The 25,400-nt window shown below is 47.0% G+C and overlaps 2 protein-coding genes across 10 annotated transcripts in view; one reads left to right on the forward strand and one right to left on the reverse strand.

Moving 5' to 3' along the window:
* The first annotated feature begins 1,284 nt into the window (after positions 1-1,284).
* Positions 1,285-8,712, forward strand: PRKAB1 (protein kinase AMP-activated non-catalytic subunit beta 1). The gene is made up of 8 exons (XM_062631191.1): positions 1,285-1,399; positions 2,486-2,660; positions 3,455-3,621; positions 5,366-5,459; positions 6,411-6,525; positions 7,729-7,862; positions 8,363-8,431; positions 8,514-8,712. The coding sequence occupies exons 2-8, from the start codon at positions 2,496-2,498 to the stop codon at positions 8,589-8,591; spliced, it is 822 nt and encodes a 273-aa protein (XP_062487175.1). The 5' UTR covers positions 1,285-1,399; positions 2,486-2,495; the 3' UTR covers positions 8,592-8,712.
* Positions 8,713-14,183: 5,471 nt separating this feature from the next.
* The window catches only part of CIT (citron rho-interacting serine/threonine kinase), a 73,335-nt gene continuing 62,118 nt past the window's right edge, over positions 14,184-25,400 (reverse strand). For 4 of the 9 annotated variants that reach the window (XM_062631201.1, XM_062631202.1, XM_062631208.1 and 1 more), the window contains exons 37-48: positions 24,679-24,848; positions 23,621-23,701; positions 23,279-23,414; positions 21,928-22,067; positions 21,020-21,112; positions 18,649-18,757; positions 18,394-18,522; positions 17,726-17,806; positions 17,036-17,114; positions 16,739-16,921; positions 15,597-15,930; positions 14,184-15,092 (exon numbers count right to left, since the gene is read on the reverse strand). In XM_062631201.1, coding sequence (XP_062487185.1) covers positions 15,069-15,092; positions 15,597-15,930; positions 16,739-16,921; positions 17,036-17,114; positions 17,726-17,806; positions 18,394-18,522; positions 18,649-18,757; positions 21,020-21,112; positions 21,928-22,067; positions 23,279-23,414; positions 23,621-23,701; positions 24,679-24,848 — 1,559 coding nt within the window. In that variant the 3' untranslated portion in view covers positions 14,184-15,068. The remainder of the gene's footprint in view (positions 15,093-15,596; positions 15,931-16,738; positions 16,922-17,035; positions 17,115-17,725; positions 17,807-18,393; positions 18,523-18,648; positions 18,758-21,019; positions 21,113-21,927; positions 22,068-23,278; positions 23,415-23,620; positions 23,702-24,678; positions 24,849-25,400) is intronic. The other 5 variants (XM_062631209.1, XM_062631206.1, XM_062631203.1 and 2 more) reach the window with 2 other exon arrangements.

Raw genomic sequence — 25,400 nt, forward strand, 5'->3', positions numbered from 1 at the left:
GCAGTCATGGGGAAAAGACAGAGAAGGCAGTAACAGTGAAGCCCAACCACCAAGAGGCTGAGATGCCCACGTCCATTGCCTCTGCCCGTCCATGGGTCAACAACTCCCAAAGGTTTTGGCATGGATGGTTCATCACCGTGCAGGGAGGGACCATCACATTTTAACACCAGAACTTTAAATTCAGTAATGCTTGGAGCTGCCATAGTCTAGTCACCACCACCTTGTAAGCTACTAGCAGTCCTTACCCTGCAGTTTATTACCTTTCTGTGGTTATTACAAGTAACAAAAACCATGGCAAAGAAATGAGTGTGGTCCCCAAAGTGAAGATGCCATTGCTTGAAATGAGCCTGGCTGGCCCTTGTGCAGATCATCACAGGGGACCTACTGGGCAAGTGATAGGTACGACGTGGTTGTGTGGATCTCGAACCCACCCTGCAGAGGCGTGTGCATCATTAGTGACCAAAAAAAGAACCGGGGAGAACAAAACAATCAGGTTTGGAGACAAAAGCTTTAGGAGTGCTAAGCTGTGTGAAAGATCAGACCAGCAGCTGCATTTTAGAGCAGGGTGACCTGTGGAGGGGCTGGAGGCCCACACGCGTTCCCCTGTGTCAGGCTGTCCCGTGTCCCGTGCCGAGGCATCCTTCCATGAAAGACATCTTGGAGCAACTGTTCCTCAAAACACAGTGCGGGAGCCAGGCACAGTGAATCTGTCTATCCCAGCAGAATTGTTCCCACAACATAACACCATGCCAGAAGGATACACTTCGATCCGGTAGGAATCCTTCTGTCTGTTGGCAGGTTTAACATAAAAACAACTTCCTTGCGAAAAGAACTGCTGACCAGGACTCACAGCTCTGTGCCTGTTAGAAAGGTAGGGGGAAAGACAGCAACAGGGCAAAACGAGAGAGTGTAATTGGAAATGCTTACACAATTATGTTGGAGTAATACATGAGTGTAAGTTAATTTGGGAAGCATTTACCAATTAAGGTCTTAAGATTTCCCAACTGTGCTTCAACGGCAGGAGAGCCGCGTGTGTGGTTTCAGAGCCCGAAAGTGTCAGCGGCTGTGAGCTGGCCCTCGCTGTCCTTTCCAAAGAGGAAATGTGTGTGAAATGCTTTTGTTTCCTAGCTCCAGTGTCCCGGCGCTCCCTCCTCTGCAGTTCCGCAGGTCCAAACCCTCCTTGCGGCGGTGACCTGGAGGAAAGCCAGGTAAGGAGCGGACACCCCCCGGCCTGCCCCCGCCCCGAGGCACAGCTCAGCGCCCCGCGCGGGGTCCCGCTGCCGCCCGGAACCTTGGCGCCGGGCTCGGGTTGCGCCCGGGGCGCAGGCGGGGGCGGGCCGGCGGAAACGGAAGCAGAAGCGGGTTGGCGGTGAGGGACAGCGGCGGCCGGAGGCGGGCGGTGGGTGCCGGGGCCCCGGGGGAGGCGAGGCCGGGCCGGGCCGGGCCGCGCTGCGCTGCTGTCCGGGAGCCCCTCGGCTGCGAGTGCTCCGTGCGGGCTGCGGGGCCTTCGGCGGGGCACTGACCCGGCGGTGCGGGCTGAGAGCTCACTCGGGCCTCCCCAGGGTTCCTCTCGTAGCACCCTCGAGGCAGTGCTCAGAGCAGGCACCGGGTGCTCCCAGCTGCTGCAGTTTCCCCCAGCCAGCTGGCATTGGCGTGTTTTCAGGGTGCCGGTTAAAATACGGAGGCACTTAGTTGTTTACTTACTCAGGCCATGCCCCCTGAGACTGGTTCTGGGTTGTGACCGTGCTGGGAGCTGTACACCTGGAAGCTGGGCAGTGTCTGTGAGTAGGGCAATATCCCAGACCCTGACTTGCACCTTACTGGGGGCTCTGAAGTGGTTCTGGCGGTGTGGTTCCCCACAGCCCCTAGGCCACCTCTGAGTTACTGCTCTTGGCTGTAAGTTGTCTTTCAGACAAGACATGCCATGCACAACCAGTCTCAGCCCCTCTGTGGGTGGCTGTGGCCTCATGGGCTATGGGGTGGGAAGAAGCATTGGCCCTTGCCCTTCCAGGAGTAAAGTGGAGGCTGGATGAAGTGGAGCATCAGCAGGACTGTGCTGTTTGTGCTTCAGAGCTGCAGGCTGTAGGGATCCTTAGCAGGTTGCCAACCTCAGATGAGTGTTTTCCAGTGAAATCACATTTCTAGTAGGCTGGTTTTGATGCATTGTGGCAAGAAGTTCTACTGGTGTTTCAGCTGATGTGGTAGAGTGCTATGTGCATGGGTTTTCAGAAGGCCACACTGCTTGGGAAGACAGAATACAGCGTGCTGCAGTGACACATAGCTGCTTGGTCAGCTTTCAGAGTGGCTGAGTCTTGCAGAGATGCTAGGACATTGACCTATGGCACAGCGTCTGGGGTTAATCAAGTTTCTTAGACTCTTCAATTCAGAAACAGAGCCCAGGTGTGCTGGTGAGCCTGCTTTCCTGCACACAGGTGCTCTAGCTTCAAAAGCATATGTGCTAATGTGGCTTTTCATCCTTTTTTAGGTCTTTCACAATGGGGAACACAAGCAGTGAGCGAGCTGGACTGGAGCGACATGGGCATAAGGCATCCCGAGGGGACAGCTCAGGAGGAGCCATCAGTACAAAAGAGGGTGACAGACCCAAAATCTTAATGGATAGTCCTGAAGATGCAGACTTGTTCCATTCAGAGGAAATGAAGGTATTGCTGGTTTGTTCTTGTCTTCTAACATTACCATGCTGGGGTGCCAGTTGCAACCCTCAGCAGTTCTGGCATTGAGTTTACACACAAAGCTATCTCCCTTGCATCCCAGCCAAAGAGAGGTGGTGCACTGATGTTCAGGCGGATATAATGAGTGTAATGTTATGGGTTCCAGCAAGAATTGTTTGTAGAAAAACTAAAGTGTAGCTGCTTCAAAGCTCTAAGTACAGTGCTCCAGCTTCCTTTGGATCTTTAACGCTCTTGCAGTTACCAGTGATATTTTACCTGTCTATTATTTTCCATATTAAAAGCTCTGTTAAATGTTTTTTTTTTTTTTACTCAGCATTAGATGTCTTGCTGTGTATCATGTTTCATAATAATATCTAACAGAAAATTACACTTAGATTTTGACTGTTGGGCAGAGCTGTTTCCTATCGACATCTCATAATCTGCCAACTACAAATTTTCTGTCTACCATATTTGTATAACCTAAATGCTTCTTGAGGGTCTTCTTCATTATTTTTCTCCCTGTTCTTATATCTGTGTGTTTTGAAAACTTTTGTGAGCTCAAGTAATTTCTTTTTAACCTAATTTAGCTGGAGGGAGGGGGATTATTTTGCCTTCCACATCTGCAAATTTGAAGGCTTTAAAGTGCAAATGAACTTGTGAACAGCATCTGCAAATGCACAGTTTCTAATCTCCATCTGCCAAAAAATGCCTGTAGACTTGTACCTGAGAGATTGCCTAAGTCTGCCAGGAAAGAATTCCTTTTGATGAAGACATTGTGCTTTTAGGCTCCATTGGAGAAAGAAGAATTCTTAGCTTGGCAACAGGATCTGGAAGTGAATGATAAAACCCCCACGCAAGCTCGACCAACAGTCTTTCGTTGGACTGGAGGAGGGAAAGAAGTTTATTTATCTGGGTCCTTCAACAACTGGAGTAAAATTCCTCTGACAAGGAGGTAATAAACTGCTGCTGCTTTATTAGGGATATTACACAAGGACTGGGAATGCTTAGTGAAGTGAGAAAGGTGGTCTCCTGTAGATTGGTATTGTGCTGGGATTTACCACTCTCCTGCTTCTCTCCTGAAGCCCTTGATGAGAAACTGACTTTGATTTTTGGATGGCACAGGATGAAAGTTGGGCTGTGTCAGTTTTGAAGGGGTGATGTGTTCACTGGGCACTGTGCACGAATCATCTGAAACAGTCCTCGTTGTGCAGTCTGCTGCCTGGGCTCAGAGTTCAGGCATAGGAGGCATAGTTGGATTTAAGCATAGTGTCTCTGATGGCACATGTACTTTTTGGCCATATTTGGCTGCTTTTGCCCAGCTGAAGAGGGCCAAATGCTGCTCAGGAAAACTCAGCCCTGGACCCCTGCTGGTAAATTACATGAATGAGAGACTAAATCTGTGTTAAGGCACCAACTGCTTTTTCCTGCCGGAGAGCTCTGAAGCTCTCCTTAGTTCTGTACTTGAGTAGTTCATTTAAGCCAATATTGTTTTTTTTCCCAAACATTTGAAACTTAATAGGTGGCAGAGAGGCCGAATTTAAGTGTTGATCTGAGCCCTCTTGTCTATCAAAGGTGACATATCCACGAAAGTTTGGTTTCTGGCATTTCTCATCTCAGTGAGTGGCTACCTGCATTGTCTTTGCTGCAGAAAGGTCTTAGTTTCCTAAGAAACTTGAGGGAGGAGCATAGTGGCCTAATGGAATGGTGTGGGAGGACTGTTCTGTGTATGAAGAATGGGAAAGAAATTACCAAGAGAGGAGCTGGAAAACAGGCCTGTGGAACATCACTATTACTGTCATGCTTGAAGTAGGAAGGCTGGGAGGCAGGAAATAGTGAAATGAATCTGGAAGAAGGACAAAAATGTCTCTTTACCAAAAAACTCCAAAAGGTTTGTCTCTTGTCAGATGAGGTGTTCTGGGAAAGGAGATATCTGGACCTCCTTAGAGGTTGGATAAAATCATGTTACTGAATCAAATATGCTCAAGTAGAAGAGTTCATTATTCCAGACTGAAATTTCAAATCCAGTTCTGTGGTGGTGTGCTTGCACCCTCACCTGAGAAGAAGTAAAGAGAGATGTGGCATTGTGTAGCCTGTTTGAATTGTTCACAAAGCATGAGCTGTTTCTCTGCTGGTTTGAGATGCTGGTAAAGGCTTCAGTAGAATCAGGAAGTTCGCAGCACTGGAGTATTGAAATTACCAAGCAGCAGCTATTCAGCCCCCAAGTGACTCAGAAGTATTGAGGTGCTTTCATCTTCTACTCATTGTTTACTTACTTGATAAGTAATTCTTGATGTGCCTTCACAGGCAGTTCTGAAATGCAGTTTGTGATGGCAAATACTGAAAGGCAAGGAGATCTGAGTAAGCTGGTGTTGTTCCATCGACAGGAGTCTCGCAGATAAAATGAAGTCTCACATACTGACAAGTGACACGAAGATGTGAGGATGACTTTACAAAAGCTCAATTAATTGATGTCAGGAATGCAGATAGGAATTTTGAATGTGTAGGGATTGCTGTCATAGAGGAAATTTTCATTAACTTTAACCTTAATACGATTCTTTACCTTCAGATTGCATCAGGGATTCTCATAAGTCTTTGTACGTTGAGGAGGCTTGTATTGTCAGTTAGTGTTTGGCACAGTTTGTAATCAGTGTGCTTCTCAGAGCATTTCAGGGCTGATTGTTTGTCTTAAATTCCAGTCACAATAACTTTGTGGCAATCCTGGATCTGCCAGAAGGAGAGCACCAATACAAGTTCTTTGTGGATGGGCAGTGGACACACGATCCTTCGGAGGTAACGTGTTCTTTGGTTCACTGTATTTATTCAGAAAGGCACCTGAACATGAGAAACTGATGGATTCTCTACTAATAGCTGGCCACTTCAGAGAGAAGGGTTTGGTTAACAACAGGAACTGACTGTTGAAGTTGGTGAGAGAGAGATTTCTGATGCTAGCCTAGGTGAGGTCATCAGACTGACAGCCTCAAAGGACAGGAGATGTTGTAACAAACGAGCGACAAGCTCTCTTGGGGATTGGCTCATAAGAGATGGTGAGCTTTTGCCAAACTGTCTTTTAATGCACTGTAGCATTGCTGACAGCCCACGTCTCTCTATGCTGTACCTGCTCTCTGTGCCAGAATGTTGCTATTGCTGCTCTAGATCTTCTCATAGTTCAGTAATTGTGCCCAAATCTACCAGGTCTTTTCTTCCTCCTCTGCTATAGAATGAGCTTTAACCCTCGCCTGCCCATCAGTCCCTCACTGCTTCTGAACTAACCATTCACAGCTCATAGCTGTAGTCTTGCTGTCTTGGCAAACCTTGCAGAACCTTGCAGGATTTACCTTGTAGTAAGTTTAGCTCTTTGAAGCCTCTGTCTTAGCTTTGGTAGTAAACCAGCAATACCAGGTATAGTCTGCCATGTTCTGAAAGCCCTGTAGAAGCTAGAGGTAAAGCTTACCTCCTTGTGTTGCCACTGTTTAACTTTAGCCCAGGCCTTATCTACAGCCCAAGAATTTATCAAGTGCTGTGGACCTGACAAGTTCAACTGACACGCAGTCCCCAGTCCTAAATGTGACTTTGCTCTTAACCTCACATTAACTGAGCAATGCTGAGCTCTTTTTGTATCTGGTACTGGCACATTTTAAAAGCAATAGATCTCATTCTTGGTAATGCTGATTTTGTAGTTTTGGGAATCTAATAGTCCCACAAGCCTTTCTATCCTGACTTCTGTATCTTGTCTCTTCCCAGCCAGTAGTAACCAGCCAGCTGGGTACCATCAACAACGTCATACAGGTGAAGAAAACTGACTTTGAAGTATTCGATGCTTTGATGGTGGACTCCCAGAAGTGTTCAGACATGTCTGGTATGAGCTTCCTGGTAATTCTCTATCACACTTGTCTGAGATGTTAAAAATGTCATCTCCCTATTTATCTCAGTTAAAGCTGCAGTATAGGTTAATCTCCACGTTTGTCAGGCCCTGTGGACATGTGCAGGAATCACAGATGCACAAAGGAAGAACATGGGATGAACAGAAGAAAAAGCCTCTAACAGAGCAGCACAGGTCACTGTACTGTATGGTTAGGAGGGAGTCGTGGGTGTTTAATAGCTGTTTGTTTGCCTGTGTGATGTGAAATCAGTGGATCAGTCTCTGCCTTACAGCATCAAACCAATGTGGACAATCTGCACTGCTCCTAATTCCATCTTCCTCTGCTAAGGAGGTGGACTGGGAAGGTCAGAAGTTGCACATTAAGAGATGGGCATTAGGTGCATCTTTGCAGTGCTAACAGAGGGTCAGAAATATGTCGTAGCTCCACAGTTTAGTATAAATTATGTGTATCCTAAAACAATTTAAAATGCTATTTTTGTCTGAAGTTTCATGTGCCAGTGTAACAGAAGAGAGAGAATTAGCTTGAGTCATCTCTGAAATCAGCTTTGCTGCCTGCTCTTTATAGACCTTTGCAGGGATGAAGACATGATTGAAGTAGTACCTTAGATGCTCCTTCAGAAGCCCCATCCTTTGAGGGGGAGGGTGCATTTGGTTGGTTTTTGCTCTATACAACTTTGCCCTGGGCAAAGGCTTTTTGGAGAAAAAAATGTGTTTTGTAGGACTTGGACACTGCAGGGAGCCAGGAGGAGATTCTAGTAGATGCTTTCCTGCAATGTGGTGTAACAGCCTTCCCTTATACTGATACAGACCCTGAAGAGCTCTTTCTGGTACTTTCCTTGGAGGGAGCATTGTAGAGCAGCACTTTAATAGTAAGTGTTTGCTGGAGAAGTGCTGGGCAGAGATGACAGTGCACTTCTGGAGTGCAGCAGGTTCCTCCAAACGCAGCCTCCCAAACCTTCTCAGGTAGTTTCAAGTCAGACAGACTTTGGACCTCTGAAGTGGCCTCTTGGGCAGTGACTGCATCAGTGCTGTAGTTCTTGTATTTACATGCCATCAATTTCTTCTGTCTGTGTGTTCCCAGATGTGAAAATCAATTTGAAGTACTGGTAAAAAATACCTATGAAGTGCAGATACTCTCACAGACTATTTAAGGGTAAATATGTAACATCTCTTTGGCAGAGTTGTCAAGTTCACCCCCAGGACCATATCACCAGGAGCCCTATGTTTGTAAGGCAGAGGAGCGCTTTAAATCACCACCTATTCTTCCCCCCCACCTGCTGCAGGTCATCCTGAATAAGGACACAGGCATTTCTGTGAGTACATTTGTTTGATGAATAATGGCCTTGAGGGTGTGAACAGATAGGGATAAACCCTGGGTGCAGTCAGGGGAGAGTTTAGGAAAACCCTTAGAATAGTTGCCACATTGGTGAGTTCTGGACTATGTATGTCCAGGTGGATTCATCTGAAGTAAATCTAGTTTTCTACTTGACTCTCCTCAAAACTGAGAGGAAAATTCAGTTGCTATTTTACTCCCAGAAACCTTCATCTTCCCCCTGCAGCACTATTAAAGTGTCAGAAGCACATAAGGAATAATTGAGGTGTGTTGCATGGTGGCAGTGAGGTGCAGAGGATTTCACCCTGGAGAGGGGTCTTGGGTGGTTCTGGCACTTTGCATTTGCTGATGGACTCAGTGCAAGGAGCAGGGTGGTGTATGTGAGGGTATGGCTAGCTGCAGGCGGTGTTTGGCGCCCATCAGCTGTGATGAGTAAACTGTGAGTTCTGTTCTTTTCACACTCATTTCCCCCTTTCCCAGTGTGATCCTGCTCTGCTCCCTGAACCCAACCACGTCATGTTGAACCACCTCTACGCACTTTCTATCAAGGTGAGAGGCCAGGCCGTGTTCTTTGCACGTGCAGTTTTCAGATACCCATGTGATGTGCTCACTTGTTTTCCATCTCCTGTAGGATGGAGTGATGGTGCTTAGTGCTACACATCGGTACAAGAAGAAATACGTCACCACTTTGCTGTACAAGCCAATATGAACATCGCTGTAGCTTGTGACCAATTGCTCTGGGCCAGTGCGGTCTCAGCAAAACAATTCTTCTCTTAACCAAATGTACTCCTGCTCTGTGCTGTAGCAAATGAACTCTGATTTCATCTGGTTTCTGAGACTTCCAAGTCCTCCTGTATTTTCCCAGTCGTGCCTTGGAAGTTCTCAGAGATGGCAGCTTCATGGCAACTAGACAGATGGCAAAGGGCATCAGCGCCCCTTGTCAGCTCAGTTAAAAACCACCAGTTTAATTAGGCTGAAAAATGTGTGGGCAGCAACAGATCAAAGACCTGTAGGAGCCAGGCAGACTGTAATGAACGGTAACAAACAAGCCAGCCCAAAGCCTGGAAATGGGGATTCTTGTGGAATCTCATTTGAGCTCAGCACTCAGCAAAAGCAAGCCCATTGCTGCCTCCATAACTCATCAAACATGCAATAACTTGGGCAGCAAGTTCCGAGCTTGCATGGCTGAAGTAAGTGCGAATATTGATGATCCTTTTGTAGCAGCCTTTTCTAGGCACAATCAGTGACACAATCATCTACATGCTCAGTTTTGCTGCATGGTAGACCGGGCAGCACTGTTTCTGAGCTCTGTAGTTTTTCTCTTCATGAGAACTGAAGTACAGCTTTTCCCCTGTGGAATTTCTGGTAAAGACAGTTGTTTTTAATGGCTGGATTTTTCTGTAAATCATAAATGTGTTTGTAATTGCAGTAATCTGCTTTTTGAAACCAGTTTCCCTTGCTGTCACTAGTGAGGACTTCCTTAAGCTGTGAGGAAATCAGTGTGTTCAGTTTAGGGATTAGCTCTTCAGAAAGAGCCTGAAGGTGACTGCAAGAGTCACCTGTGCCCACTGCCCAAGCTTGGCCCTCAGTGTAAGCAGTTGCAGTGCCAGGTACGGCAGCACCGTGCCCGTCTGTGCCCAGGGGGGAAGCAGGGCCCCTGCTCCAGGTTGCAGCACGACCACAGGTATAACCCCCCTGCTGCTTCCACAGCCCTGCAGCTTTTAGTCCTGTTTCTGGTTTCTAAATGATGCTAGTGACACCGGGCTGCCTGTACTGGGTACCGGCAGCCTGCTGTATCCCAAAACACATGCAACACCAATGCAAAACTGCACACCGGTGTGCCTCGGGCCTGCCCTGGAGCAGCCTGCTCCAGCAGCGACCTGCCTCGTCCTTCCCTCTCTTTGGTTTTGGTGCCTGAGGGTGCCAGTGACTGTGCCAGTGACTGTGCCAACCCTGACCAGCCCCATCCCGTCCCGTCCCTTGGTGGGCAGAGCCCATTGCACAGACCAGTCAGGAGTCTGAGCAGGGACAGAGACTGCAGCTGCCAGTGTTCTGCAGAACCAGCCATGGTGCAGGGGTGCTTTGCCCCCCTGCTGCAGTAGCTCCAGGAGCCGAGTAGATCTGGGTCTTAGTGCAATGGTTTTCTCTGAAAGCTGTCTCCATTCTGTGCTGTGGGTAGTGTTGGTATTCTGGACCACGGAATCGCTTCTGTTTTCAGCCTCTTTAGAAACAAATAAAACATTTCCAAGGAAAGTGGGTGACTTGCTTGGTTATTATCCCAGCTTCCGTGAGCTGTTGTTTCTTTAGGACCTGTGTTTGCAGTCCTGTGCCTTGGTGGGTTGTGCAAGCTTCTCATTCCTAGATGCAGCTTAAAGCACTTTGTCAGTTTGCAGTTAATTAGTAAAGGAGAAGGGGAAGGTAAAGTTGACAGGAAGGGCAAAGCTTCAGCCATCAGAGTTGGCCTGCAGCCTCCTGGCAGTTTCTTTGTTCCATCCACCCTTCACGCAGGCCTTTTATTGCCAGGTGTAGGTTGGATGCTGGCTGTGGGCTGTGGTGCTGCTGTAGTGTTTATTTGCACCGGTGAGGCTGGGGCTGTCATTTGCCAGCAGCGCCTTGTGCAGGAGGCACTTGAGGTTCCTTTGTGCTTGAGCTGGTTGTGTCAGGGCAGTAGAGGAAGCTGCATCAGGGAGAGCAGGTTTGAGCAGCTCCAGTTAACGAATGTAATGGTGGGAGTGCCTCGTGCTGAAATGGGAGCACCGAGAGGGGTGAATGCAGAGGTGGGTGCTGTGTGAGCACAGTCGTTGCCTGCCTGGTGATGCTGTTGTCAAATACTGGCCTCTCCTTCCGCAGTGCCATCAGCAAAGGTGTGCTGGTGCCCCGTGTCTTGTAGCTCAGCATGGGGGGGGCTCCTGTGATAGGCCTTGCTGTTGGCGTAGTAAAAGCGGTGCTGGGCTGTCACCGAGCTGACCATGAGTGGCAGCAAGTGAACCCTCGTGTCTGCTGCCACAGCCAAGGCTGGGTGTGCTTGGGCAGACATCGTGGGCCCAGAGCTCCACATGGGGCCAAGCACAGGTTAAATGCTGTGGAAGCAAGGGTGAGGGTGTGTGGGGTGGGATGAGGAGAGGCAGGTGTTGGAAGGAATCTGTCTCAGCTGTGTTCAAAGCAATGTAGATGGATGGTATATTGCACACGGGTGGTGGGGTGAGTCCTGGGTGCTTTTAGTGCCAGCAGGGAAATGGCACCACAGGTTTCTTACTGGAATGACCTAGAATTAATCTTTTCACTAGGAGAAAAGAGGAGCTCAGAGGCACCCTAACGAGGCTGGTTGGTTTCTTTGGCTGTGGTGGTTTGGTTTAGTTGCAAACCGGGTATTCCATGTGTCAAAGACTGAAGAAGCTGGAACTTTGAGAAATGAAGGGGCAGTATGCGAGATGGAGCGGGATTTATGGACTCGGCCTCATTAGTTCTTGCTGAGCTTTGTGGGTTTGTTCCCAGTCCCATATATGCAGGGCTCACTGCCCTGGCATGGTGGAACATGGACACAACCAATTACTTTATAGCCAGCATTTGCTGTTTATTCACTGTGCAGCCTGGAGCCGGGCTCAGTGCTGAGCACTTGGACCACGCTCTGGCACCCCAAAGGCTGCGCCCAGGAACCAGGGTGAGGGCCTGGGCCCCGCACAGCGTTTGAGGCCTCGTGATCCACTACCAATCCCTGCTTGTTGGGATGAGGGAGAGCAGCTGCCCACAGGCTGATCCCTGAGGCCTCAACTGACCTTTCCAGGAGCCACCCCCTCCTCCAGGTATGGCAGAGCCCCCTTGGCCCATGGCTGGGGGGGGATCTGGTTTTCACTGTGGGGTTGGTTTGGGAGGGATGGCGGGGAGGGAATGTCTTGTCTTATTTATTTGCTGGGTTGATTTCTGCATCAGATCAATCACATTGTGTGTCCTCGCTGAACAGGGATGAATCGAATCCCTCCGAAGGCAAAAGCTGGATCAGGAGCTGGATGCTTCCATTCCCCGCCCTCAGCCCGCAGTGTGTGGTGTTGAGGTTATTCCTGGCTGTTGCTAGGAGAGCACAGTTTTAAGGTAGATGCAGAGACTTTAATTGCTTTGGGAGCAATTAAAGCAATTTGGGAGCTCCCTGCCCGCCCCGGCCCCCTGAGGTGCAGTGGTCAGGCTGACAGGGATTTGTGCAGGGTTCTTGGTAATCAAAAGGCTCAATAAATGATTTGGTTTTACTCCACCAGTTTCTGGATTATTTTAGTTGTGTTACAATTCGGATCATGCATCATAGGACTGCAACAATGAGCTTTAAATAAGTATTCTTTGTGCACAGTAAAATAAAGGAACATTGAACAAGTCAGCATTGCATCGTATACATCAGATAGTAGGCACAATAGATAACTCAAGCAGCTTGGGTTTTATGTAGAGCATTGTTATGAAGGATGTAATGTAGACCAGAATGTAAGAGGTGGTGTTAGTAACCCGCCCCCCAGGCCCTCCAACAGCCCTTCCCTGGGGCAAGGGGTGGTTGTGTGCACAGAGCCAAAGCCACGAATGGTAGGAGGACAAATGAAGTTACTGGAGGCAGCAGTGTGAATATTAAAAACCTCTTCCTGTGAAAGAATACTTCAGACCCTGTAAAAACTGGTTCAGTTAAAAATAGCTGTATTTACATTGAAGTCTGATCTAGCGAGTTTTCCCAGCAGGTCTAAGTTCAGATGTACAGTAACTGCAGGTTGTACTCAATCTGACTTGATTTGTGAATGGTTTTGAAGTTGCAGCTCTTAGGCCTTAAAGCACCAGCGAATCACAGCGGTGGGATGAGGAGCTGTCTCCGGCCGCTTTGCTACCAGTACACTGCTGGGATAAATCCCAAACCTGTCTTTAGATCACACTATGGTTCAGTAAGATGGTTTGTTCCAGCTCAAGGTGTGTGGGTCATTGAGGAGGGCGGGATTGTTGTCCCAGATACTCACAGGGTTCTTAACTCTACCCCTATCAGGAGTTCAGTGGGCGAGGGCAGGGTTTAGCTGTAGGTGTCCGCAGCCGACTGCTGCTCTAGTGAACTACGTGGTCAAATGCACCTTGTTCTGAGTTCCTATGAACATGCTTTGTGTTTGTGAAGCCACTTAACGCTACTTGGTCAGGGAATTACAACTACTCAATGCTAACTACCATCAGGTGAGCTCTTTGGTAAGCGCTGACGCCTATAGATTACACAGCCTCTGGCGCTGGGGCAGCGGGACGAGGGCAGTGTCACTGCGGAGAAGGAAGCGGTCATTTCACCATGCCAGTCGAGATAGTTATTTGTTTTATTTGGTTATCGTTCAACAACAAAGTTCAACACGTTCCAGGTGGAGCTTTGAACTGTCCCTCTGGTTCCCTCCCTTGTCCATAATAAAAAGGTAATGCAGAAAAATCCTGTACTTTTAGAGACCTAAAACCTCATTTATGCTAACAAGCTTCAATTGCAAGTTAATGTTACAATAGTTCTTCATGGGAGCGAGGAGGACTAAGCTGAGGCCCCTCCAGTCTGAAGATGGCTGTCCACAACCACCGGTAAAACAAAAAGCTAGTGTTGAAAAACACACAGTTTACAATAAAAAAGTAGAAACCAATTCAATTCCCTTTTGTTACGAATATAAAGATTCTTGTAAATATGTACAGTCCTTTGAGCTATTTCTATAGCAGGAAGCATGTCACGAACAAGACACAAGAGATACACTGCCGGGACTCAACAAGCCCATTTCTGAGGTCTCGAAGATCTTCCATGAGATGCAAAGATTTTAAAGACTGATCTCTGACCCTTCAAAAGATTCAGACCAGGAGACAAAACCTTTCAGCAAGGCTCCTGCCAAATCATCTGACCTAAAATAACCCAACAGACAAGAGAACGGGATACGATATTCAGGAAACTCGCCAAAGGACACGGACAAGGCATTGGACTTCTCTCATGGGTTTCTAGAACGGGTTAGCACAGGCTCGCGAGGGACTAGCAGAAGTATCAGTGGGGCACCAAGGGAAGATTGGATGCAGTTTTGCTCTTTCCAGTTGTCAAGAACGTGGTTGTTCACTTCGAACGTCGCTAGTGCAGACTGAATGGTCAAAACCTGCTTTGAAAATCATCTGCGCTCTGCTTCATGTTCACAGCAAAAGAGAATAGGAAGCAACACGTGGCTCGAGGTCCAACAGGCAGAAGCAAAGGCGCCAAAGCTGCTCACTGTGAGTATCCTCTTGTGCCATGACACGTGGGTCTTTCTTATTGTACGACAAGTTACAGGTCACGGGAGGACGCTCCTCTCCGCAGGGACCCTGTGACTGCCGGGTCTGCAGCAGCCTTTCTGCGGGGAGCCCGTGCAGTGCGGAGGGGAACAGCAGGGTGCCTGTAACTCTTGTCATAGAATAAGGCTTGGTAACGCTCCGGTGCCAAATTTCCAGAGTAATTGGCTGTTATTTTGCAGCGTAATCTAAAGGTTTCAGTTAACTTACAAGTGAGGTACAATACACTACTCAGCAAAGCAACCTAAAAGGAGAGAGCAGCCAGTGATGGTGCAGCAGCATGCAGTGAACTGTCATGCAGAAGACCTGGATAAAGTCTTACAACCCAGTAGCAGATAGGTAATGCACTTTGTCTGAGGGCCGGGCGCGGGGGTTCTCCCCTCCCCATCAGAGCTGCTCTAGAGCGATTGTAGTGAGAACAAAATAACTTTCAGAAGTGGCAGGTGAACAGACTGATTGGAAGTAATTTGTTCTGTAGGGGACATCCAATGACACTTCCTACTGAAGGACTCACTCGCCTCGGCCTGTTTCCAGGCCATCAGGAATTCCCAGCGTGTCTCAGAACTATGATCAATTATCTGTAAGGGGCACTGACCACATTAAAGACCTGGGGTGGGACTCGAGTCCCGCTGAATTTCCTTGATGAACTACCAGGGACTAAAGTGAATACAAAAAGTTCATGAACTGCTTGAAAGAGTAACAGTAGTACAAAGTGCAAAAACAGGAGTGCAGGAAAGTGCAGAGAAATTAACTGAGCTGCGGACGTCTCCCGATGCGGCGCGAGCTTTGGCCCAGGGATGCTGTTTTGGTGCCTGGGCAGCAGACACATGGAGTGCATATACTCAGTGTATTTCCTTTTTTTTCCTGCAGGTCAAGATGAGGAACTCTGTCTGGTTGAGACTTACACTGAAGACTGGTCCCAGACCTGGCAGGGAAATAAAGTGACAGTGGATGAGTCGCACGTACTCTTGTCGCACAGGCACCGGTGTCAGCAGCAGCGCATCACCTCATTACTGCTGCCACTGCAGCGCGAGGGCTCTGCACCTGGCTCCATCTAGGTGCCATAGCTCAGTTCATTGGCAAAGCCAAGTACTGTCAGCATCACCCTGGACACAGCAGGCTCCCACCTCCCCTGCTCCAGACATTGTTCCCCTTCAAAGCCTCTATATCATGATTTCTGTTGGTAGATGCCCCTTTGCTTTCAGATCTGAAGGACTTCAGCCTGGTCCAGAGTGAAGCTGCTTTTGCAGTTACAGGCCTGGCAGGAGGGCAGGTGTTCACAGGAGCAGTGCATTACACTGTATGTGCTGTTTTAATGGTAGTTGAGGGGCAGGGGATGAGATCTGGATTTGCTCTTGTCCTTCACCAGCCCTCCCGCAGCGCATGCCTTTTCCTGGCAACAGGAAAGCTCTGCGGGCTCCTGACTCACCTTATTGACTTGAGCAAGAGGAGTTCTGGCACCACTCACAGGCACCCGTCCTCGGCTGCTCTCGTCGAACAGTCTCCCTGGGGACCTCTCTCTGCGGGTGCTCAGGAGCCGGCCTGGGGACTTCTCCCTCTCCAGTGGCCGCCCAGGTGACTTGTCCCTCCGCAGCTCCGTCCTTCCCTCGCGGTACCGATGGGGTGTGCTTGGCTCTCGAGGGTGGCTCAGACCTTCCGGTGGTCCTGGGCTTGACGCGACCCGCTTGGTTATGTGCTCGTTGTAGGTGGGAGGGCCCCTCTTGTTCGGGCTGCTGTCATTCAAAAATAATTGACGCGACCCGCTGAGCAACAAAAACCTCACGTTACATTTTCTTTTAGCAGAGCTGTAGCTTTCCCCCCAAACACCCAGCAGTGTTCAGGTGAAACCATCAGACCTCCCTCAGCCAAGGCGAAAAGCGCACGGACTTTGGTAGCTGAGCATCTGTCACACCGGCCGCACGGGGCAGGGGCCTCAGGGACTTGCTGGTGTGAGTCACGTCTGTGTGAATGGCCAGAGAGCTCCGTGCTCTCATACACTTCAGCAGCATCGTCTTCCACATGCACTAAAATTTCACGTGTTTTTTCCCCATACAAAATTATCAGTGGCTCCAGGATGTTCAGGCCGGGTTAGGATGAGCTACAGGCCGCAGTTTCGCAGTTTCCAGTGCGCAGTGGCACCATCAACCCCAGAAGTATTATAATGCTGACCAGAACAAGATCACATCACCACTTCCCAGCGCTGTCTCCCTAAGTTGTTTAAGAAGCTGTAGCTTTAGAGACTTGCAGTCAATCGATGTTTTGCATCATATTGATAGCATCTAAGCTCACCAAGCTCTAAGGTCACAGCTATATCCCAACATAAATCAGCTGAAGATCACGGAGTGTTTGTGGAGGTTACCCACATGCTCCTACAGAGCTGATGTTTCTTTGCCTTCTGTATTTAAAAACATCAGTGACTCCCTCCTTGTTCTATGCCAGCATTACAGTGACTGCCCAGTACCAACCCCTCTCTCTAGGAATGGAATGTGGGCATTCCACAGCATCCAGGGGAAACAGCCACCTGGAGCTGAGGCTGCTCGTGCGCGCACAGGGACACACTGACTACCGTACCTGCGTGTAGCAGAAGATCCTCTGTGATGCTGCTCGTTGTTGGTCTCCTTCACTAGATTGCCCTTACAGCAAATCACCCTTAATTTGTCTTGGTAGGAGGAGGCCAAGTAGATGGCTCCAGATGAAATTGCAGGCCCAAGATACCGCGGATTTGGGATCTCCAAGTGGGCTCGTGCAGGAGTTCTGGGTGAAAGGGCAGGAAAAGGCATTAACAATGACAGCACGGTGCCTTTCCCTGGCACGTTGTGTCTTCTTGCAGCACATACTGGTCAAAGTAATGAAGAGAGAACAACTTACCCTAGAGAAGCTCGTGCCTGGATCTCAATCACTTCAAGGGAATTGAAGTGGGTCACAAAGAGATAGGGCTCCCTGTAGGCTGGAGGAGCATCACAAAGGCAGGGAAAAGACAAAATCAATTTCTCTATTAAATAAAACCTTCTCAAAAGCATCAGTGAGCACAGCAGCGCTCCCAGCCCTGGGGAAACCCAGGGAGTAGATTTGCTGTAATAAGACCCAATGTGATGACTAAGCAGGGAGATGAAAGAGAATTGTTGCTTTGAAACTATCCATATCTCAAGAATTCTACCAACCAAAGACTCATGAACAGGCATTAAAAGCAGACTATTCACTGAATACCATCCCACTCAGTAGTGCAAAAGGGCTGAGGGAACCAGGCTGACATTCCAAAATCCTGACTGTTTCAGAAACTTCCAAGCACTGTTACAAACCCCATTAGCTGGTTCAGCCACTGTAAGACAGGGAACATTAAGGAAACATAACTTCACCTTAGTTTTCCTCAACCTGTTTCTGCTTCAGTAGGTCTGTCAATTTGTATTTATAATGATCTTAAATTGTGGGAAAATCTCCAGTTTCTGGCAGGATTAGGAGAGGGAAGAGGAAGTGCTGAGTGAGGAATACCTGTCCCACAAAGATGCTTCCCAGGTTCAATGATTTCCATAAGCCAAGAGGATTTCCCTCAACACCTACCAAAAGCTAAGGGCAAGCGATTCCATTTCAGGTCGTCTGTCCTACTGCGTCTTCCATAGGAATCCACAAAGACACCAAATTCTGCCAAGAAAAGCAATGCCACGTTGTGAGCACACCTGAGCTGTGCTCCTTTATTGCTGAAAGGGACAAAGGGAACAAACCCGCGCTTGCCACTACCCTAGAGAGCCAACAAAAGCAGCTGTACAAAAAAGTAACAAACAGCCTCTTTATTTCCTCACCAGAAGGTTAAAAGGTCTTGTCTCTGTATGGAAAGCAGAGGAGAAAGGCAAAGGCTGAGAACCCCTTAACATTTCATGAGGATAATCAAACACCTGGTAGCGCCTAACACTGAGTTTAATCCCTTCCATTCAGGCACAGAAGCCAGCACATGGCAACTGATCCACAGGCACAGAGAACCTTTAAGACAGATGCAAGGTGACTGACAGCACCTCAGCAGGTCTATTTCAGCATCAATGCCTGGTGTGTGTCTTTCTTACTGCTTAAGCCCCAACTCCTCCAGGGCTTTTGGAGTCACAGCAAATAATCATTACCAGGCACTAGGAAGTCAACTCTGGCTTGCTTTCACAACAGTACCCCAGAACCTCCTGGCTGTTCATGTACCAGAAAGCAGATGCAGTGCAACAACTACACAACCAGACAACACATACCGTGGAAACACAGCAGATATTCCTCCCTCTGCCCCGTTGGGTTCACTTGGATGATACTGACTGGAAAACTGTTGGTAGAGGCAGCAAACACAGCAGAGGCCAAAGTGTGGTCATTTTTATCCAGAAACTCTGCAAAGAAAATGGAGAAAAACACCCTGATTGGCACCAATATTTTCTTCTTAAACTGGTTTAGAAGAGCCCCACTGAAAGAATCTGTGGAGCCAGCTGGTGCCTTCCTCAGGACACAGCTCCTACCCTCCAGAGTGTACTGCTTCATCTCGATTTCATAGAATTTGTTGGTTCCAATGATGATGCTGTAAGTGGTCAAATGGATGCAGCTGCAAGGCTCAGAGGTTTCGATCTCCTGGAAAAGCAGAAAGTATGGACAGGGATCAGCTCCCAGTAACAGTTTTGTAATTTTGCCTTTTCTGGAAGATTAGATATTGCCACATTTGTCTTTATGAAAGGGAGAGATGACAACCTCAGAGTCACCAACAAACAGTCTCAAAAGCACCTGGAAAGGTACCCTCGCTAGAAGAGGTTTGTTATGTTGGAAGTGAAACTTGCTTGAATACAGACTTGCCTATCAATCAGCTCAGTCCCAGATGCTAACCCTAACAGGAAGCTCTTCCTTTTGGAAGAATACCCTACTCAATTTTCTGGAGCAGTGGGGAACGGCTCCCTCCTTACAGCAGGTCACAGCCATGCCGATGACTGCATGGCTGAACAGTGTCTGGAGGTGACACAAGGCCAGGACTGAGCAGTTAGGGTTGAATGACAGACTTGACTTGTCACTAGGAAGTCCATCACCCAAAACTGCCCCAGCTCCAGAGTAGCTCTGCTGGAATGACTGCTTCCAGGCCTGGAAGTCAACAGGAATCAAGACAGCTGCTGGAAAGGCAGGCAGAAGATCCTCAGACAACTGCAGCAGGCCTGACACCAGTCAAGTCCCAAAGTCTTTATAACCCCAGGAGCAAAACCCTTGTCAGTATGCACATCCTGTCCTCCCAGCAGAAAGAATCAGCTCCCTAAAGCATCCCTGCTTTTAACACTGCAGAAACAAGCTTGATGGCCCCATAAGCAAAAGGAAGACAAACATACATACACAATCTTCCTTCCTTCTTTGTGCAGTGTAACACACAGAGATGCTGTCCACCAACATCTGCAGTGTGACTGAACAGCTTTGAGAGCTCTGCAAGTTAGCCTGACGCAACACACAGATCCCCTGATCTTCTGAGGACAAGATTCCTTGCATAATTCCTAGTTTATCTGGCAGTTTAGTTGGCAGAACGGAAGAGCATATTCTGGGCTTGCTGCCATCTTGTCAGGATCTAAATTCAGTTGTCTGGTTTAGTAAGGATAAGGACAACCTTCCTTCTAAAACAGGCCATTGCATGTTTTGCATGTAAGCCCTTGTCAAGGCACTCAGCACTGTGGGGTGAGTGGCAGCACAAGCAGAGGACAGTCCTTCCTGCTGGCTGCTGCTCCACTGTGAGCAAGAGTTGGTATCAGCAACAGTGCTTGCAGCTACCCAGGTTTGCTGGTATCCACACTGTTTGTGCCAAGATCTCCATCAAATAATGTCTTTACTTCCAAGGAGGCCAGCATCTGAGTTACCGCCCCGGCTCTGCTTCATCACAGCAGTGCCAGTGTAGCACTCAGTGGGGATAAATCCTCAGTCAAGCTGTAAATTGAACCAGTGCCTTCAAAGTAACCTGCAGAAGCTCACAGGGAGCTGTAGTTTGACCTGAACATTCCTGAATTTGTGAACTGGAGAGGACATGAGTTTCTGGGTACCAGCCCGTTTTAAGATGGGCAGTGTTTAAACTCTGTTCTGAGGAGAGATCCCTGTTATTTGGGGTGTTTTTCTGGATGTGTTTGAGCATATAAAATTTACTCGTGAGAATCGATTGGACTTGCCTTTAAGAGGAATAGTGGCTCTGGTGCTCAGGGCATTACCTGCCTGCAGCTGGCTGCCTGAAAAGAGTTGCAGTAGTTCTGCTTCCACAGAATGAAGCAAGACATGTTCCCAGCCCAGGGCAGTGCCGGTGCTGGAGGCAGACAGGGTTCTGTACAGGAGACCTGTGTATACAGCCACGTGAGATCTGTATCTCACTGCCTCTGCTGGCCAGAAGGTACCCATGTATCAGGGTAAGTATGGGAAAGAGCTGCCTACCCTGTGATGGGATAGTACCAAATAAATACCCTTTGATTTTCACTAGTATAGTAAACAAATTCAGATAGCCACTGCTGCCTTAGCGGGAAAGAAGGGAGAAGTCAGTTGTTATGGACTTCTCCAAAGACAACAGAGGTGAGGGAACACAGCTGGGCAATGAAGAAGAAAGCCTTTCTTTGGGTAACTAAGCGAGGGTATGACTACAGCCAAGTCAGTATTTCAACAAATCACAGCCCTGTTCTGCATCTCTTCAAATATGCCAACTCTTGTTAAAGGAAACTGCTGCCTACTCCAATTTTAGTCAGTGCACGTGGCAATTTGTTATCATTTTAGCTGGCAACCAAATGTTCTCCTGCATGCGAAAAGGTTTAAGGCATTTGTTCCAAAGCAAAGTCTTAGTGCAATACATGAATTATGTGAGCTCATTATTAAGGGAATTACCAGGCTTACCTTTCTGATACAGAACTTGCTCAAGCTCTCATTGTATCTCAGAACAACCACTTTACTGGGCATGGCTGCGCAGATACAAAGACTGTTCTCGACCTGTGGAGAAGATTAGAGGCAGAGTTCAGGTTGCTAATAGAGTAAATTCTAATGCTGAGCATGTGAGAGGACCTTTCACCACAAAGAACTTTGCAGAGATAAGCAGGTAGGTTTTTAATAGGGTACTTATTGTGAATTAGTGAAATAATGAAAAGCCTCTTCACATTCTCAAAAAAGAATGTGAATTTGAACTGCTTCTCTGATTCAGTTAATAAAAAATTGGAGGGGTTTCCACAGAACAATGGCTCATTAAAAGGGGTAAGAAATCCAAACAGGTTCAATTTTAACCCTTGAAACCGTTATGTAAATATCACTTTGAAAGGAACAATGTTCAGTTTGTGATTGAAGCAGTCTGTAGAAGTGATTGTTAATGAGAATTTCTGTTGTGGCTAAATGGTCCATTAATATAAATCTTAAGGAGTTCTCAAGTGACCCAACCCTAAGTAAATTTGCAGCCTGGAAAGTGTTACAAGACGTTCCAGAACAAACAGTGGACAGAATTCACTAATTATAAACCTCAAAATTGAAGTCAACTGTGAGGAGGCAGCTATGCTATGCTATGCTGTGTTGTATTTCTTATTATGTAGCAGTTGAGGCTCTAGCATCATTTCTTCCTGACTGAATTTATTCGTATTAGTAGGAGATCATCTATACTGCCACCAGCTCAGCCTCTCTTTCAACCCCTACACTGTTCTTAAAACAAGAATATAGACCTTGGGTTTGTTGCCAGTGAAATAAAGCTGCTGATTTGATTACTACTGAACTCAGTGTAGTGTAAAGGGTGGTCTGGGGGCAGGAGAGAGCTGTATCCTTACCTTGCCAGCAGCAAAAAGGTGACATCCTTTGACAGTCTCGAAGACATTTGGTGAGATATCAGGCTGGGCTGGGAGGTGTGACTGGGCTAGAGATTGCTTCACTTTCTTCACATCAACAAGACACAGAGCCCTTTCTTCTCCTGAAAACAAAAATGGCCACATTTCATCACAGGAAAACTCCCTATTCTCTACAAAAGTCTGTTCTATTACCTAAGCAGCAGCTCATGGTTACAGGCTGTTACTGTGGTAACAGTCACAATGTACCATGCAGAATTCATTCCATGTTATTCCTGTTAAAAGTGAAACAGAAAACTTCCAAAACCAGACAGCAAATCCACTGGGAGAACAACCAGTCTCCCCGTGGATTATCAGCGTTGCTAAGGTTAAGATGATGACAGTAGCAGTGGCCTCATTAGGATACTATTCAAAATTACCCAGGAAGTTCTATTTTACCCTTCAGAACTTGAAGTAAAAGGTGGTTTGGCTTCTTTGTGCCACCAGAACCAGCAAGGGATTTCCAAGTGCCCTAATAAACTGCATTATAGACCAAGGCCAATTCCTCTCCAAAGTTTAGCAACAGAGCAACATTAACGTCTAACTTTGTGAGAGATTCATTTTGCCAGTTGCTTTTTTCCTCTGGAACAAATAAAGCATGGACAGCTTAAATCTTGACAAGGGGAAAAACACAGGAGAAGCAGAACAAAAGAAAGAATTTGTTTTTCATTCCCTAGAAATGTCATTTAGACACTTGATAATTTGGGCTTTCAGCTGAAGATACGCCCTAACGTTCAGCATGCCTACATCAGTGTGGGAAGGATTATCTCTGGAAAACCACAGATGGAGAGATTAAAGCTGGTGTTCTTTTCGTAAGGGAATCTTAAACCATGACAGAAGTCCCAATTTCGTTACAGGAATTAGTGTTTAGAGCACGTTAACAGTTGTTGGCCCTAGGCCATGGTTATCACATCCTGGTCCTCAAATGATTAACTACATTAAAGGCTCTGTAGTGATTAGGAAGATACACTCACTGATCAACTCGACACTTCTTAAACTGAACTAAAAATGATGACAGAAAATGTCTTCTCTGGCTCTTCCCTCCCTCTGCTTTAGAAACTGAGAATTCACTTTCTCTTGAAGGTTTAACTGAGCCTTCATTTACATCTTCATTTACTTCAAGAAAGCCCCAGACAATGCTGTGTTAACCACAGGATGTGATTCCTGACAATACACTGATAAAAACAGCAATAAAGCATGTACTGCATCCAAAGGAAAGCCGGGCCCTTTGGCACTGCAGTACAAAGCCATTGCCATCTGTTAACGGCAGGACAGATGGTAAGGTAAAGCCCCCTACCTGCTATCATGAGTAGCTTCTCCAGATCCTTGATGAGATGCATTTGGAAGACAGCACCCATTCCTGGGATGTGCGTTAAGGAATTCTTCAGTACATTTAGGGCATAGAGACCTTCTTCTGCCCCCACCAGTACTACCTACAGTGACAACAGGGGAAAAAAACAGCACTACTTGAGGATAACAAGGAACACTCCAGGAGCAAGCCTGGACAATCCTGTTTACCAGTGAAGAGAAAAAACAAAGTGACAAACAGGTTTGTAATTGCACGTGTTGCTGTTAAGCTGCCATTTCCATGAATGAAATGGCCAATACTCAGAAAGGCCCAGCTGAGCATTAGCATTACCTGGTCACTGAAGGGCATTGTGCAATTTATATCCAAACGGTCTTCACCCTCCAGCTTCAGCAGGGAGTTTCCCAGCAATTTCTGCAAATGACAAAAGAGATGTATTTTTCTGGAGTTAATCTCGATGTCTTTACTAGCATTTTAACACTGTAAGGACATCATTTCAGACAGGCAAAATGCTTGGCACAGGTGTCTTTTTCTCAGAACACTAAATGTTGCAGGGAAACCTCCTACAAAAGCATTAGTAAAGTTTTATCTGCCTGAAACATGGTTAGGAAACTGATCAGAATGAACTTAACCTCAGACAGAACTGATTGCTGTCCCTATCCTTTCCATTTTCCCCAGTCTCTTGCACTGGAGCAGTAAAATCTTCCCAGGGGAAGAATTAACAAAGAAGTCCAAATGCTGGAGGGAGCATGTATTCTTCTCGGAGACAAAAGGAACGCTAGCATGAGAAAAGAGACGATTTCCTGCTAGTCAGACACTCCCTTCCCTAGGGCTAACATGCTCATATGCAATGCCATAGAACCAAATCTCCTTTTATCAGAAAACAGAGAGTAATCAGCGCAACAATGATGAAAAAGGCTATTCAAAACCAAAATAAATCCACTTAACCGCTTCTTCTTACCAGGAGTAAAACTTAAACACACACACACACACCCCTCCCTCCCTCAAGAAACAAACCCCCTGACTCTGAAAGAAGGGGAGAGGGAGCATTTTGCTTCCTTTTGTTTAATGTTTGCTCACTCCATGTGGTACATTATGGGACTGGATTTAAACCATGTCCTGACTGCTCGCTCTTCTTTCTCTGTTTGCTGGAATTAGAGAGATCTAATTTTGGGATCCTCTTACTACACTTCCAAGTCTGAAGCAGGGTAATGCAGCATAAAGCATCAGTCATACAACGAATTAGTTCCTGGTACTTGTTGCCCCTTGTCAGGCAGAAGTAACAACTTACCTGCAGTTAAACCTCAGAATGTCAAATACCGACAAAACACTTTTCAAACCTCTGCTCCCTCCCAGAATATTTTATGATTAAATGAAACTTTTATACTCACAGCATCAGCCTCAGCTTTTTCTCTGGAAACTCTCCCACCTGCCACTACTGATTCCAGTGCTGTGACCCAGCGCTGTTTGTCAGGGAAGCTGGGTGCTAACAGGTAGAGTGTTCTACCAGGCCAGCAAGTGGTGTGTGGATGAGACTCCAATTTTAGGATATATGGCACATCTGAGATGTTATATAGATAGAATAAGACTTAGATTAGTTTTTGGAATATTGTCAGTGGACTTAAAATCAACACCTTTCAGCCTCATCGGAGAGAAGTTGTATTTATCATCACGTGTTACCATGGCAATTTATACATAGGTTTCTCCTTTACAGGTCCTGCATAGGCTAGCTACTTAAAGCTAAATATCAGCTGGATGTTTGCAATCCATACATACAGTGCTGTCTTTACTAAATAAAAATAACTTCTCACCTTTTATTCAAAAGGGAAAGACATTTCAGCAGGAAAAACACCCACAAAACCAGCCACTTGACTAAAGTTTTCCCTGTACTGTTCAAGAAAAATCTGGTTATGGAAACCTTTGTTTTTAACAGTCTGTATGCTTTAATGTTAAAGTCAAGACATACATAAACTCATCATTGGTTCTATTCAGTACATACAAATGAAAACATCAACATTTTGTCATAACAACAGACTGTACACACCCCACAGTATTTCTAATTCATGACTTTCTGGTACGAGCACAATGGTGGTATGAATTATGACAATTCACA

This window comes from Pezoporus occidentalis, unplaced genomic scaffold (genome assembly GCF_034315485.1).
Source record: "Pezoporus occidentalis ecotype Australia unplaced genomic scaffold, CSIRO_AGI_Poc_V1 ctg37, whole genome shotgun sequence".
Classification (NCBI taxonomy): Eukaryota; Metazoa; Chordata; class Aves; order Psittaciformes; family Psittacidae; genus Pezoporus; species Pezoporus occidentalis.